This window comes from Poecilia mexicana, unplaced genomic scaffold, assembly GCF_051168715.1.
Source record: "Poecilia mexicana isolate PSO_F unplaced genomic scaffold, ASM5116871v1 scaffold_14, whole genome shotgun sequence".
Classification (NCBI taxonomy): Eukaryota; Metazoa; Chordata; class Actinopteri; order Cyprinodontiformes; family Poeciliidae; genus Poecilia; species Poecilia mexicana.
This window is the reverse complement of record NW_028263383.1, coordinates 19,911,139-19,925,474: the sequence shown is the minus strand read 5'-3', so window position 1 is coordinate 19,925,474 and position 14,336 is coordinate 19,911,139. Positions and strand designations below refer to the sequence as shown.

The following is a 14,336-nucleotide window of genomic DNA, read 5'->3' as shown; positions in this document are numbered from 1 at the left end:
AAGGACATCATCAATCAGAAAAGCAGCCAAGAAGCCCTTGGTAGCCCTGAAGGAGTTAAGGGAATCCACAAGTTGAGGAGATTCTGTTAACAAGACACTCCACACATCTGGTCTTTATGTAGAAGTGGCAAGAAGAAAGTCTTTGTAGAAAGATAACCACAATGATTCTTGTTTGACTTTTGCCATAAGCCACGTGGGAGACAGCAAACACATATAAGAAGGTGCTGTGGTCAGCTGTACCCAACGCTGAACTTTGTGGACTATGTGCAAATACGTGTACACAATGCACATCACCCTGAACACACCTTTTCATCAGTAAAACATGGTAGTGGCAGCATTATGGGAATGTTTTTTTCTTCAACAGCAACAGAGAAGTCAGAGATGATGGAAAGAGAGATGTAGCTGACTACGAGACAATCATAAAAGAAAACTGATTATAGTAGGACAACATCCTGAGCTACAGTGGAATAGTTTAGATCAAAGCTTGCGTTTTAGGTCAAAGTCCAGACCTTAATCTATTTGGTAATCCCAGGCAAGACTTGAATTTTAGAGTTCATGGACAATTATTATTCAATCTGCATGAGCATGAGCTACTTAGTGAAGAAGGGTAGACAAAGATCTAAGCTGATAAAGCCATTACCCCAAAGCCTTGGAGCAAAAAATATGAGTCTACAAAGGATTGACTAAGGGGGGGCTGAATACACATGCTATAATTAAGGTTTTTAAAAATTCAACACTATATATCATTTTCTTTCCTTCAAGCTAAAGGTTATGTATAGTTTTGCAAGACACAGTTTCTCAAAAGGTGTGAAGTAAATTGACATTTAAGACTAAGGTTGGACATCCTGAACATACCAGCCATTCACTGGCACTGTGATTATGTTTACTAAGTTAACAGAGCTTAGTCTTTATCTGGATTCAAACTCCATAAAAACCTGGCTCACCCATGAATGAGCATCATGTGATGATGGTTTTACCTTGGGTGCATTTTCTTTTGATAAAGTTTTTATTTCTACAGATAGTTGTAAGTAATTGTGTCAATTAAAAAAAAACAACTCAAGCATGTCAAGCAAGAGAGTCCTGTTGTTGAGACCTCTTTGTCCTGATCTCTCAGATATCCGATGGCTTATGCATATCAGTCAGAATGCATAATGTACTTAAGACTGCAGAACGTAAAATGCATAGCCACTTTGACAAAAAGAAGAAAGTAAACAACAGAAAGAAGAAAAAAAAACTACATGTACTGAGTGACGGAAGGAACAAATCAAACAAAGACTCAAAGCCTTGTATTCCCCTTTAAAGGACGAGGTGATCAAAAAAGTCCCACCTGCTAACCCCCCCCTTTCAGACATGGATCCAACCCTTACCTATTGCGGTGTAGAGGACCTGGTCACAACAACGCTGCCCAGATAGCTGAGATCAATCAAAAACAAAGCAGGTAAGACTCCAGGAGTCATTAAGAACCACCACCCTGCCCCTAATTCATAATGATGGAGACATTGCAGTACATGAGAAGCGGACAGGCCCTGTGACACACTTTGCCCAAAAACCTCTCCTTGGTAGTCAGACCTGGGGGTGACCTGGTAACACTTAAAAGTTTGGGGAAAAAGAGTGATAGAAAGGGGAAAGGAAGGTGGGTAGGAAAAATCTGAGAGGTTGGAAGGTAAGGTAGATTTGATCATGCAATCAAAGGCTGAGGATGGGCCGCAGGGCCTGCCAAGATGAACTCTTCTTAAAGCATCCTTCTGCTTAATAAAGGCACTTTGAAAGGCTTTGAACTAAGCGTAATGATGGTGTTTCTTCTAGGACATTAATTAGATGAATAATATGGGGTTCCGCCTGTTAAGTGAAAGCAGGGTAATGCATGATACAGATGACAAAAACTAAGATCTTAAATGATGGCTGACTGTAAGGACTGTAGCTCTTAAATGTGTTAAATGAAATCTATGAATACAATGCATTCCAATCCAACTAATTATTTACTTGCATTAGTTTCAAGACTTTTTTTTCATAGAATAGAATTTTATTTTATTTTTTTGGCATTTTCTAGCTGGTCAACTTGGAGACAGTGCCTCACAGATTTAGTGGGTGAAAACCTCCAACTTGAAGCCTGAGATGAAGAGCTGCATCAGCAGAACTCAAACTACAAGCTAACATCCCAGAATGCAAATCTATTGTTATAACAAATAGGTTGCTTTGAATCAGGTTGCTTTCATTTTCAAATTTTATATACAAAAAAAAAACAAACCCAACTATTAAACCAATGGTCCAATAGGTAGATATAGAACTTCAGTAGCCAAAATGTCAGAGCAACTTCCCACATCAAAGCATTATGGGTTAAGGCAGATGACACAAATGGCATCCCTCTCTGCATGCCTAACAGACCTACCCTGAAGCTGACAACTGGGGTGGAGAGGGCTCAGATGGAAGGATCTCCTCCTCAGTCCTCCTATGAGCTGGCATTTGCCCAAATATGCTGCTGCTTTCCATGGGGGGCGATGGGGACTGGGAAGCTGGGTAACTGGTTGCAGCGGTGGCAAAAGCCATGTGGGAACGGTAGCTGGGGCTTGTTCTCCTGCTACCCTGACCTTGAGCAGGTGATGATGATGGGGATGATCTCCTTGAAAAGCTGGCTGTGGACGGTGGAAGCAGGGTAATCTCAGACATCCCTGGGGGTATGGGAGGCTGCACAATGCTTGGACGTGGGCGTGGGCGCACTACAATCTCTGGGGAGCCCTCTTGAGAGCTAAGGGGGCTTTGGGTAAGGGGTGAAAGTCGAGAGGGTTGAAGAACCACCTGATGCAAGCCAGAATCCATCCTACGAGTCTGTCTGGGACTAAAACGGGGGGTGGTTTCAAACCATCGTGTATCCAGATTACTGAATGTGCTAGGGACGATATGAGCCATTGGATCAGTATAAGACAAAACTGGCACACCCATACTATGGCCTGAAGGTCTTAGCTGCCCTAAATGTGCCTCTTGCATAGCTAAATGCCTGGCTGGGGAGCCATGAGGCCTGGCCTTGCTGGGAGACTTGCTTTTATGACTCTTTGACGTTCTGCCACTTGGGGCCTCAAGTGGCAGGACTGTAGGGTAGGTAGGCATTGGTAGGGAAGAGTGCTGGAAAGCGCTAAGGGGAAGAACATGAGGTGGAGAGGCGTAGGGAGGATCATGGCGGGTATGCAGAGGGTGGTGTGGGGGGAATATAAATTGAGGCCCCTCCAGACTTGAAAAGGTAAAATCTAGTCCCTGCCAAACCTCTGGTGAATGAGAGGAAGAGGTCAGTGTCAGAGGGAGTGGGAAGCTGGACACGGCGTATTGTGGAAATTCACCCTCTCCGATTTCTTCAGGAATCATGTGGTGCGCAAAAGGACCCTCAGCAAAGTATGGAGGAGAGGACATGACCGACCTCAGAGGGCTGGTGTCAGGCATGTAGAAAGGAGGCGGGGGATCGTGATCTCCTGGTGGTCCTAGATAGCCATAGAAAGCTCTATGGTGGAGAGAGCCTCGGATCTGTCCCGTGGCATGGAGCTGGCTGCTCTCCATGATGGTCATACCTTCAAAAGGTCTGTGAAAACGAGGACTGTAGGCTGGAGGCTGGAGGTAAGATTCCTGACTGGAGATTGGGGAAATCTGGTGAGGCCGAAGCGGTGCCATAACAGGTGGAAGAGGCCTGGGATCGTCATTCTCTTCGTCCGACTGCCGAAATTCTGGGTAAAGGTCTGATTCTTCCACAAAGGGGAAGCCCTCAATACGGCGGGGCTTGACTGACATTTCTGCATCAGTGGGATCGATGACAAATCGTCCATCTGGGCCTCGACTGATAAGTTCAATAGGTGTTGTTGGTTCAGCTTCATGCTTGGACATGTACCTCTTGCTTGTTATTGCTCTTTTGGTCTTCTTGTATAAGGATAACTCTTCTTTCCTTCCTGGACTGGGAGGAGGTTTCCTTCCACGCTGGTCATGACTCTCTTCGGACGATTCTGATGGAGATGCCTTTGAACGTATGCTCTCCGGACTCACCTTTCCTGAAGATGACCTATGTCGAAAATACAGAAGTAAATATAAGAACATTTATAGGGTCAGAATTTTCCGACTCAGATGGTGATGAAGACGTTTTCACCTGCATTAAAAATAACCATAAGACATCATTAAACTTTCAGAAAGACATAAATTTTAAGGGTTGGAGCTTAAAACAGCAATAGCATAAAATGTCAGTAACAAACATGGATATCCAGCAAAATATGCTGCATTTTAGTTTATTCTAAAGTTATCCTAGCAGAGGTTTGGTGACATTTAACAGCTTCTCTTGCAGGTAGGGTGGTGCACTGAAGGAAGGGATATTACACAATTACAACACATTTAAGAACATCATGCTGAACTTCATTATAAGTAAGAACAAGTGGTGGACAACAACAAACTGGATTTGATTGAGTCACTAAGTACTGCATGATCCTACATTTTCCAACAGCTTTGAAACAATAGACGATTTTTTACAATAATAAGACTGGCCAATTTAAATTAATTCAAAGGCAAGATATAAGTGAGATACTCTCTCTTTATTTAATAGTATTTATGCAAAATTTCATATTAAGCCATATGACTCCACCCTCATGATTACAAAAAAATTATTTGGTCAGCTGGTGCGATATATAAAAAAGTACCGTAGGTATCGCACCAACATTTAGTGTCTACCTGACACTGAATGTTGGTACATAGACAGAAAAGCATGGAAAAACACCCAAAACCAAATATAAATCACAAAACTACACAAAATATCATAAATTGGAAATATTTATGGTTTTGTTTTGACTCCTAGTGGATCCAGCAACAAGTTACTGTGGCTATCAATACCAATATTGTACCCAGTTGCTCGTTTTTTGGGAAACTAGAGCACCTGATTACAAACTCAGATTAATACACAGCCTGCTACCCCAAAAGCTTCTTTTTGAAAAATTGTGGTTGAACTTTTTCTTCTTGCTATTTTTGTAAGGGCAGTTTTCTGTATAACATAAGTAAGAAGGAAACTTGAATTTTCTGATCATTTGGTCTTCTTGTGGCGCTGAACATGCAACAATGACTCCACTACAGAGGACAAAATTAGGATTTACAGTCTGCATACATCACAATATTGACAATATTTTAACTATACTAGACAGTCAGTGTGCCACACAAAACTACACTCTTGTTTGTATATTTCTAGGTTTTTCCTCAGGAAATTAAGGACATCAAAATCATAATTTGCTGTTTACTATGCAGTGGAAACATCACTAATATAACAGTTTACAAAAACCACTGAAAAAAAAGGACTTAAGAGACTTTTCCAAACTGAGCATAAAGCACTGCAATAAACAAAAACACACACACACACACACATATATATATATATATATATATATATATATATATATATATATATATATATATATATATATATATATATATATATATATATATACACACACACACACACACACACCAAACGTGATTACAAAAGCCTCTTTATCATTGCTGAGTTTTAATTTTTAATTATTTTCATGCAGTTTTTTGATGCCTTTGATTGTTGCTAGTATTTTGTGAAAATGTAAACTTTAACTTCCCATTTGTGAAGAGTTGGAGGGACTTAACATTACAAATATTTTGCTGTGTCTATTCAACAGAAAACACAATGATTTGCTCAGTGTAATAGTGTTGTTCCATATGTATCAACTTTGCCAGCCTTTGTCTTTATTTAAAGCTGAAAATATGCAGAAAAAATTACTCTTTTAGCTTACAGAATCCCAAAACAAGAACATTGAAGGATAGAGCTATATCAACCCAAACCACTTTTTATTTATGATTTCAATTAGAAGTCAGCATTTATACCATTGACTATAGTTTTCACCTTTCAACCACAATTTCACAATGTTTAAATAGCAAACATTGCATTTTTTATCTCTTCGATTAATACTTGCTTTCCATTATGATTCTGATCTCAACAGCAAGAATATGAGGCAAATGGACATTTCCTACTGCATCTTTGGTTCGTATGCTGAGAATTTTTGAAGGTAAAAAAAATAAAATAAAATACACATTGTTGAAAAATGTAAAAAGATATTTATGTATCCATATAGACACACAATATTCCCAGGATCACTACTGTTTTTCATGACATAAACCACAGCTACATCTGCCTCATATTGTCCTGATTACATTTCCACTAAGTTTTAAACAAACTAAAGATGTGTTGACTTAATAAAGGGGATGGTATTAAAGAAAACACAAACCACAATTATATTTGACCCAACACTACTTTAGCCATGCTCTTAATGTTTATTTGAGTTTTAACGTCGTTCACGTTGACACTCTCTCATTTAGTTTGACTTCTTAATGTTGACCACAAAAAGTAATAAAAACCTTACAGTGGGAAATAGTTGAGAATTTCAGATGCTTGACTGCATGTTCTAAGTACTTTCTGAACTGAACACAGCAAGACACGCTCCTTCTAATGTCATTATTTACCTTAGACTCAGTGATTCTGGGCACAAATCACCTTTATTAAATACAGAATATTACCTCCAGCGTCTTTTCTCTTCAAGAAAAGACACAGCAAACACTTCAGTGCAGCGTTTGCTGATAAAGCACCATGAACAGATTGACTTCACTGCGGTCATGTAGATGCAGCTCCAGCATGTTTTACCATACATGACTAAACTTTTGACTTAGCATTGCAGTATGATGAGAGAAACTTCAGCAGCTCTTAACAATCCAGAAACAGCCAGAAATTGAAAATGAGAATTAACTGCACAACGACGGCTATTGTCTCACTGCCATGTAAAAGGAAGAAGTCCAAAATACTGTCTGAAACCATCTCTGAACTTCAGACCACGACCAGTATTGTTGTTGCCTGGTTGGGACATTTAGCTGGAAGCATGCAGACAGGGCTTTGAGGATCGAAGTGCAAATGGGATTATGTAGTGTGCAAGACCAGGGGGGACAACAGTTGGGCACACTCACTGAGGACTGGAGGATTGTGGTTTGTACTGTGCAGCCAACCCTTCCCAGTAGGACTCAAGGCTGGGAAAGAAACTAAGTGGACTCCTGTAAAGGTGGGAAGATTAGACAGTAAAAAGCACAGAAGATATGGGCACTAAAAGGAGGCTTGGTAATGAGAGGCATGAATAAAGAGGAAAGCGAAGAAGAAAAAGTTTTAATTAAGGTGGAAAAGAGGAGCCAGAGATTCAGAGAAAACCTGATTAAAGTGCAGGGCGTGTAAAAAGCATCATAAAACTGTGATCAGAGAAGAAGACTTTAAAGAGCTATAACCACACTGACGTTTATGGAACAATGACACAAATCCTCTCTTAAAGACTTTTCCAACATAAGAATTCAAAACTGCAAAACATTTACTGAGAACAAAGAAATCAACATAAAACATGTTGATTTGAAGTGTAAACGCAATAACTGAAAGCTCTTTAACCAGCAGATGCTTAAAGAAAAAAGCAGAGCGGTTTAATGGAAATATTTACCCTTCAGCAACACTTTACACTCTAAGTACAAGAGTTCACACACACACGCATGCACACGGTACACTCCTTAATGTTAAAACTTCACAAGTAACGTTAATGAAAACACATTTATTTGGGGAAAAAATGTCTCGACTGTCATGCTGTGTCATTTATGTGCACATTTTAACAGCCCAGGTTCCGGGTTGGTGATTTTGGTTTGGAAAATGTTTGCATTGTGAGGCAAATATTTTTCACAAAAAAAAGCCTTATGGACACAAGCTGCTGTCCAGAGGCTAACGTGGACACAAAGCTGCACAGTAAAGACGACGGAGGTCCAGAGTTGTTTTATTGTCCTGTGTTGGATTATTTTGAATGTTGCACAACTAGTAATGACATTGCTCTTTGCTCATGTGGTGGCACATTGACAATTAAGTACAGGTATGATGTTTGTTACCCGACAGGTAGAACGTGATGTCAGAACATCACCTACCTTCCCCCTTAGTAAACAGATCCTGTTTAGTTTTATGTATTTAATCTGAACTTTATTCATTAAGTCCAGTCAAATTCATCCTAATACTATTCGGTCCTCCCAGTCAGATCTATTTACAGTAAAATCCAGTTTACTTCTATCCAATCATAATACAATACTGAGATTTAGGGGATCAAAAAATAAAAAAGAAAAGAAACAGATTACACTCAAGACCTTAGAGCTGCAGTATGTAACTTTTATAAAAAAAAATAAAAAATAAAAAAATATATATATATATATATATTTTTTTTTTTACATATGTATTAAAATGGTCACTTTGTTTTGACAGTGCAGCATGAGACAGATAATCTGTGAAAAAAGATCGAGATCCTCTGCCTTTTGTCAGTGCTCCCAGTGGAAATTGCAGAAGTATGTAGCTCAGTCAGACACAACCAATCAGAGCCAGGAGGTCTGACCGCTCTCAATCAGGCTCGTGTATGCAAACTCTCCCCCTCGCTCTCTGCTGCGCTGCATCTTCTTCCTGATACGAATCTTCCATGAATGCTCAAGCTAGTTAAGCCACTGATGGTGGCGGATAAAAGGTTTGTTCGTCTGCCATCAGCGCTCAGAGCAGCATGTGCATGAGGTTGATTGAGAGCTCTAAGACCTTCCTTCTGGCTCTGATTGGTTGTTTTTGACTGAGAGGAGAACATTTCTGCAGATTATAACAGTAGCATTAGGAGGAAGTGGAAGAGGCTGAGTTTTTCAAAGAATATCTGTCTCATACTATTCTGTCACAACATTTTAACAACATTTAATATGTAAAAAGCATTTTTTTTTAAATAAAAGTTACATACTCCACCTTTAAAGAGTCACTTGATGGATGTTTTTTATTGAGGTGTATTCTAACTCCGAATGAAAACATTGCAGTTTTTAACAAAATAAATCCTATATTTAGGATATTTCAATTAGCTGCTTCAGTTAAACTACTAAACAATTAGATATTAATTATACATCTATTAACTCTGCTGCTTGATGGGAGCCTCATCAAGTCAGCTGTTGGTCACAGCGTTCAAACTGCATTACTGATGCGGATAAAATCGCTGCAAATTGAGGGAAACATCCATCCAAAAACAATTTGAGTGTTCGTCTCTGTATTTATTGCCACATGGGATAAAAAGTGGCTGGATTAAAATAGGTCAAAATAACCTTTACACAAATGTGTAGAACTTAAAGTAAGGATCTACTCCTGTTAAAGAAAAAGTTGTTAGAAAGCAGCTGTGTTTTCAGTAGCTCAACTCTTGCGCCCATGAGAGTGCTGACTAATAGGAATCAATGCGTTCAGAGTAAAACCTGGCTATTGACAGTACTTAACACAAAAACCTCAACAAATGTCACAGAAATCCTCATTAACGTTTAGGTGTTTGTAGGAGTGTCCTGGGAGGAATACTTACGGTGTTTCCATGCTTTTTCTGAGGTGGGTTATGGACAGAGGGGGATCTGGAGAGTGGAAGGAAGATACAAGACAGTTTTACTATCTTTAAAGTTTACTTGCAGGCGGGGTAGACGTAAGAGGAGAACAAACAAAAAAACCAAAAGATAAACCTGATAATTTTTCAGCATGACGTGAAAGCCTCCCACAAAGTCTATACTGTACTTTTACTGACTTGAACGCTCCTTCAGGTATCACTGAGCTACTTTATATAACAGAGGACACACAGCTTCTAATCTGACAGATCAGCACTTATAATGAATGAATGAATCTGTTGCACATTACCAGATGTGAATCAACTTTTTAAAGACAATTTATTTCATAAGTTTAATAAGAGAAGCAGAAATGCGTCTAAGACGACATGGACTGAAAAAAAAAGGCGCAGAATGATATAATATTAGGGGGATTTTCTGACTTAGAAATTGTGGGAAGAAGACAGAATCTTCCGTGACCTTTTTTCTTCTTGAGCTTCTTCCGGCGCTGCTTGTTGACAAAGCAGGCGGCCATCGTACTGAAGAGGACAGCTGCAGCCAGGAAGCAGATGGTGGCCACGATGCCAGCCACCACAGGCCGCGTCAGTCCACGCTCCTCCACCATCTCTGGAGGGGGGAAGAAATCTGCGAGGCGACAACCCAAATCCAGAAAACTTCAACATCAACAGCAAACTCCTAGCATGGAGGAGATAAAAAGAAGTTGTTGGCAAAGTTGTGGTGGCCTGTAGTAAGAATGGAGCATGATGATCAACACAGGAGCTTTTTATCAGGACAGTAATGAAACTTTTGTAAAAAAAAAAAAAAAAAATCAGCCTTGCGTCGTGACTTTGCTCATAATAAGCACTACAGTACAGAAGCATTTTCTCACTGCTGATATTTGCTTTCAGATGACTGTCCAAATGTGAGAACGGAGGAAGAGAACACAGCGTACCCTGAGAGAACACCCCGTGCTCTGAACAACCAGGTAAGATTATTAAAGTGATTTTGAACTTCCCGTCTCCACATTAATGCGCTACTTTTAGGGATGTTTAAAAAAAAGCCACACTTTTTTTTTTTTGAAAGACTTTAAAAAGTAAAAAAAAAAAAAAAAAAGACTAAAAATGCCTCTAAACCTTTAACTTCGTTACCTTTTCAGCCGATCTGCTGTGTATTTAATGCTGGGATTTTGGATCCTTGTTTTGATGTATGATCCAGTTTGGGACAAGCTTCAACAGTGGCCTCCCACTTAACTCTAGAATACCAGCGTTAAATGATATTCTGCCACAAAAGCCCAAATGGTCAGCCATCAGTTCACAGTTGGTGCTCTTCAAAGAATGATATCCAATCTGAATACACAAAATTAATGTATCTTTCATCCTCATTCTGTTCCTTCTGCATATTCCTTCATCTAAAACTTAATTGAAACTTTAAAAATGTAATGAAATGCAACAATCTCTGCTCTGAAGAGTTTTGTTGAATATTTTTTTCAAATAATTTCATTTATTTTTTGTTTTACCTTCACTAGTAAAACTTAAATATGTGCATTTATAGACACCTATAGATTTTCAGTAATAGTTTTTGTTTCTTTCTGTGTACTCCGGTAGCCAAGCAACAACATTTTGTTGCCAAGTTCGCTGTCAGGTCCAAGTCTATTTTAACCTATTTTCAGTACATTCCACTGTATTTTAAGAAAATAAAGTCTCTCTACTGTTAAACTGCGTTTCCTCCCATCCACAGTATAAAACACAATTACTCTTATTATTCTTGAAGATTCTCAACTTGTTTTACGCCTGTGATGCTACTTTATTTCATTGGACACCTTTTGTCCTGTCCTTTGTTGGTTTAACGTGTTTGTCAGTGATGTCAGTTTATTGAATGTGTGATCCAAGATTACTGAAGCTCAGCAGAGAAATCTGGGCACTCTTGGGAAGAAACAGGTGGATGAGAAGGCTAGGAAAATGATCATCCAATCAGGGCGGTGCAGACGCCTCCCTCTCTGTGGATTTCCTCATTGTGCCTGCAGGCCTAAGCCATTAGAAGCTCACAATAAGAATTAATCACTTCTCCAGATCCCTCGTTCCAAAGACTGCGAATAGTTCTGTGCTGTGTTTACGCTGCTTTGATCTCTGGTTTAGCTGGATGTCGTAACGTGTTGAATCGACAAAAACACGGCAGATCACTACTGAATATAAGGCGGGAGGGACAAATTGTTGAATGTTTAGTAGGTTTTGGTCACGACTACTTCGAAGGTCCCCAGCTATAACCAGTAGAGGGCGGCAGAGGCCTAATATGAAAGCGACAACAGTCTCTGTATTAGCTGCCAACAGCTGTTTTACCAAACGATGTGTACTCAGTGACCTCTGCAGGGGCGCCACATCACGTTCTGAGGCTTGATTTCAGAACGCAAACAGATATCAGCAGTGCAGCTAAAAATAGGCCGATTTCTTAATTGTTTCTCTTTTGAGAATAAAGAAAAGCCAAAGAGTCGGTGGATGCTGGGTAAACTGATGATGTCATACTTATCAGAACGCCACGAAAGAGCGCGCATGGAAATGGAGTCTTAATTACATAGCGCTGACGGAGCAAAATGTTAAGTTGAAGGTGTTGTGTGTGCAATGCATAAGTGGGACCGATCTCTATCTCAGCGACGCAAGGATGGGCTGATGCTGCGCCGACGTTACAGGCGCGGCGGGGGTGAGCTGAACGAAAGCCACCGAGCCGCGCTGCACTTTCTGATGCATTGTGACAGAATCCTTCGAGTCTCCTGTTGCCTTGGAGAACACAGAAATAACCACAGAAAGTTCTCTCTCGCATGTTGCATCTTGTGAGAACGTACCTGTGCTGGACACTCCCACCACGTTACTGGGCTCGCTGACCGTGTCGTCCATGACGGCCATGACGCGAAACTCGTACCAGGCCTCCTGGGAGGAGCAGAACAGAGGAGCCGTCAGGATGTTAAAATAAGCAGCACAGATCAGCCTAAAGGCTTCAAACAGCAACAGAGCTAAAAATACTTCTTTTTTTTTTTTTCTCACTATACCAGCCACCTGATAAGACTCTGAGGAAGCTCACTCTGCAAAAGACAATGACGTTATGCCCCATCACAAAAACTAAAAGTCCATTTATCATCCAGGTACTAATAGGCAAAATGATCTATTTGTCACTTCAGAGCATAATAAACAGCATAAAACAGAATTAGATAAGCTATCGAGAATGTATAGCATGAGTATGAAAACTCACTTGGTAGATAAGTAGAAAATAAATACTGACAAAAAGATTGGACAGATAAACTAAGTGTGATAATATAAACATCAATTTAACAGCAGTTCAGCCTTTGAGGCAGACAGTCTGAGGGAAACATTTCAATAAGTTCATAGGTAGGGAGGGAAATGTTCAGAGGCATCGGACCATCCATCGTCTACACCAGCGTAGTCGAGTCGTGGGGTCTGTCTGCAGTGGTCACTGGGTGAGAATCAAGGTCCACCCTGAGCAGGTTCATCACAGGGCAACACAGAGACAAGCAGGAAAAACAACCAGGCACACACATTCATGCTCAGAGCCCCATTCCTGAAGGAGATCCGGGAGGGTTTAGGGACAATCCAATGAGCTTCTTAGCTCCCCTCAATATCCTCTGAGGTACCTAAAGCCATCTGCTGTCTTTATCGCATATGAGATGAGGCAGGAAGAGGGACAGGGGGCATTCAGGTTGTGACCTCCAAGAGTTGATCACCTCCTTGTTTTCGCCTACGACTAAATAACGATGTACCTTTGGTCCACAATCACACTAGCTGTAGGTAAGTGAATGAATAGTCCAGAACAGACATATGCAATGTTCAATTAAGATTCAAATAATTAATTAATTACATGCACTCAGTAATGTTACATATATATGTTGCTGGACTGTGCCGGCTAAAGCCGCGAGTGAAGGTCAGGAGGAAGAAAAAAAAAGTCTCCTATTTGCGTCACGCAGAAACGCCGGGACTTGGCGGAGGCCGATGTGGGCCGGGTTTGGGTTTTCATCGGTCGCCGTCCTATTCAGTTTCCCAGCATGTGTTGCATATAGATATCACAGCGCCAGGCATCCAGAAATGGCAGTCACGCAAATCCATAATATGACCATCAGCAGACTCCATTATGTGCTGGTAATGCGGCCCAATGCATATCTGCTGACCTTCACTCACTGTTCTGATTGGCTGCCCGACACCCCAGCAACAGCATAATAACACTACAATAGTGGTGCCACAATGGAAATCCCATAGAGGGCCTTTGATGATGTTCCAGCTTGTTTTTGTTTTTTTTAAGTGCAGCCATCACTAGTCTGCTTGTGCACAAAGTCACATCCATCAGTGTATTTATTTGAAAAGGTTTTATTGGCTCTAGTGGGCTTTACTTGATAGTTAATTGACAGGAAGGTGGGTACTGAGAGAAGGGGAAGACTCACGGCAGGGGTTGCCAGGCCGAGAATCAAACCTGCGACCACTGCCCCGAGGGTTCCTGGGTTGTGCTTAACCCCTGCGCCACCACAGCACACCCCAATCAGTGCATTTCTTCTGGCAGCTTCAGTCTTTTTGTCAGAGTCTGAAGTTTGCACCAAAGTTTCTTCTTTCTAAGGCGTCACGTCATTCCCACGTAAAGCGCCTGGAAATGAAGCGGTGCTAATGACACGCAGGAGGAGAAAACAGGCTGAAATTAAAGGAGAAGATGAACCACACGTCTAAATAACAGACGTGGAAGTGTAGAGCGTATTTAATCTTTTTCGACTCGGTGATCTCGGGTCGTCCTGTTTACTACTTGCTTCAAGACACTTTGCGGTGCAGCTGGCTTCACACTGAGCCGTCGGCAGCGATGACCGGGACGAACAGATTGAGCAACATGATCGGCGCAAACATTCACTTTCGCACATACGCAAATACGGA

General features: G+C 40.8%; 1 protein-coding gene across 1 annotated transcript in view; it reads right to left on the bottom strand.

Moving 5' to 3' along the window:
- Positions 1-2,021: 2,021 nt before the first annotated feature.
- The window catches only part of igsf9bb (immunoglobulin superfamily, member 9Bb), a 61,666-nt gene continuing 49,351 nt past the window's right edge, over positions 2,022-14,336 (bottom strand). Inside the window, exons 14-17 of the mRNA XM_088012626.1 lie at positions 12,257-12,341; positions 9,901-10,065; positions 9,411-9,456; positions 2,022-4,039 (exon numbers count right to left, since the gene is read on the bottom strand). Coding sequence (XP_087868752.1) covers positions 2,386-4,039; positions 9,411-9,456; positions 9,901-10,065; positions 12,257-12,341 — 1,950 coding nt within the window. The 3' untranslated portion in view covers positions 2,022-2,385. The remainder of the gene's footprint in view (positions 4,040-9,410; positions 9,457-9,900; positions 10,066-12,256; positions 12,342-14,336) is intronic.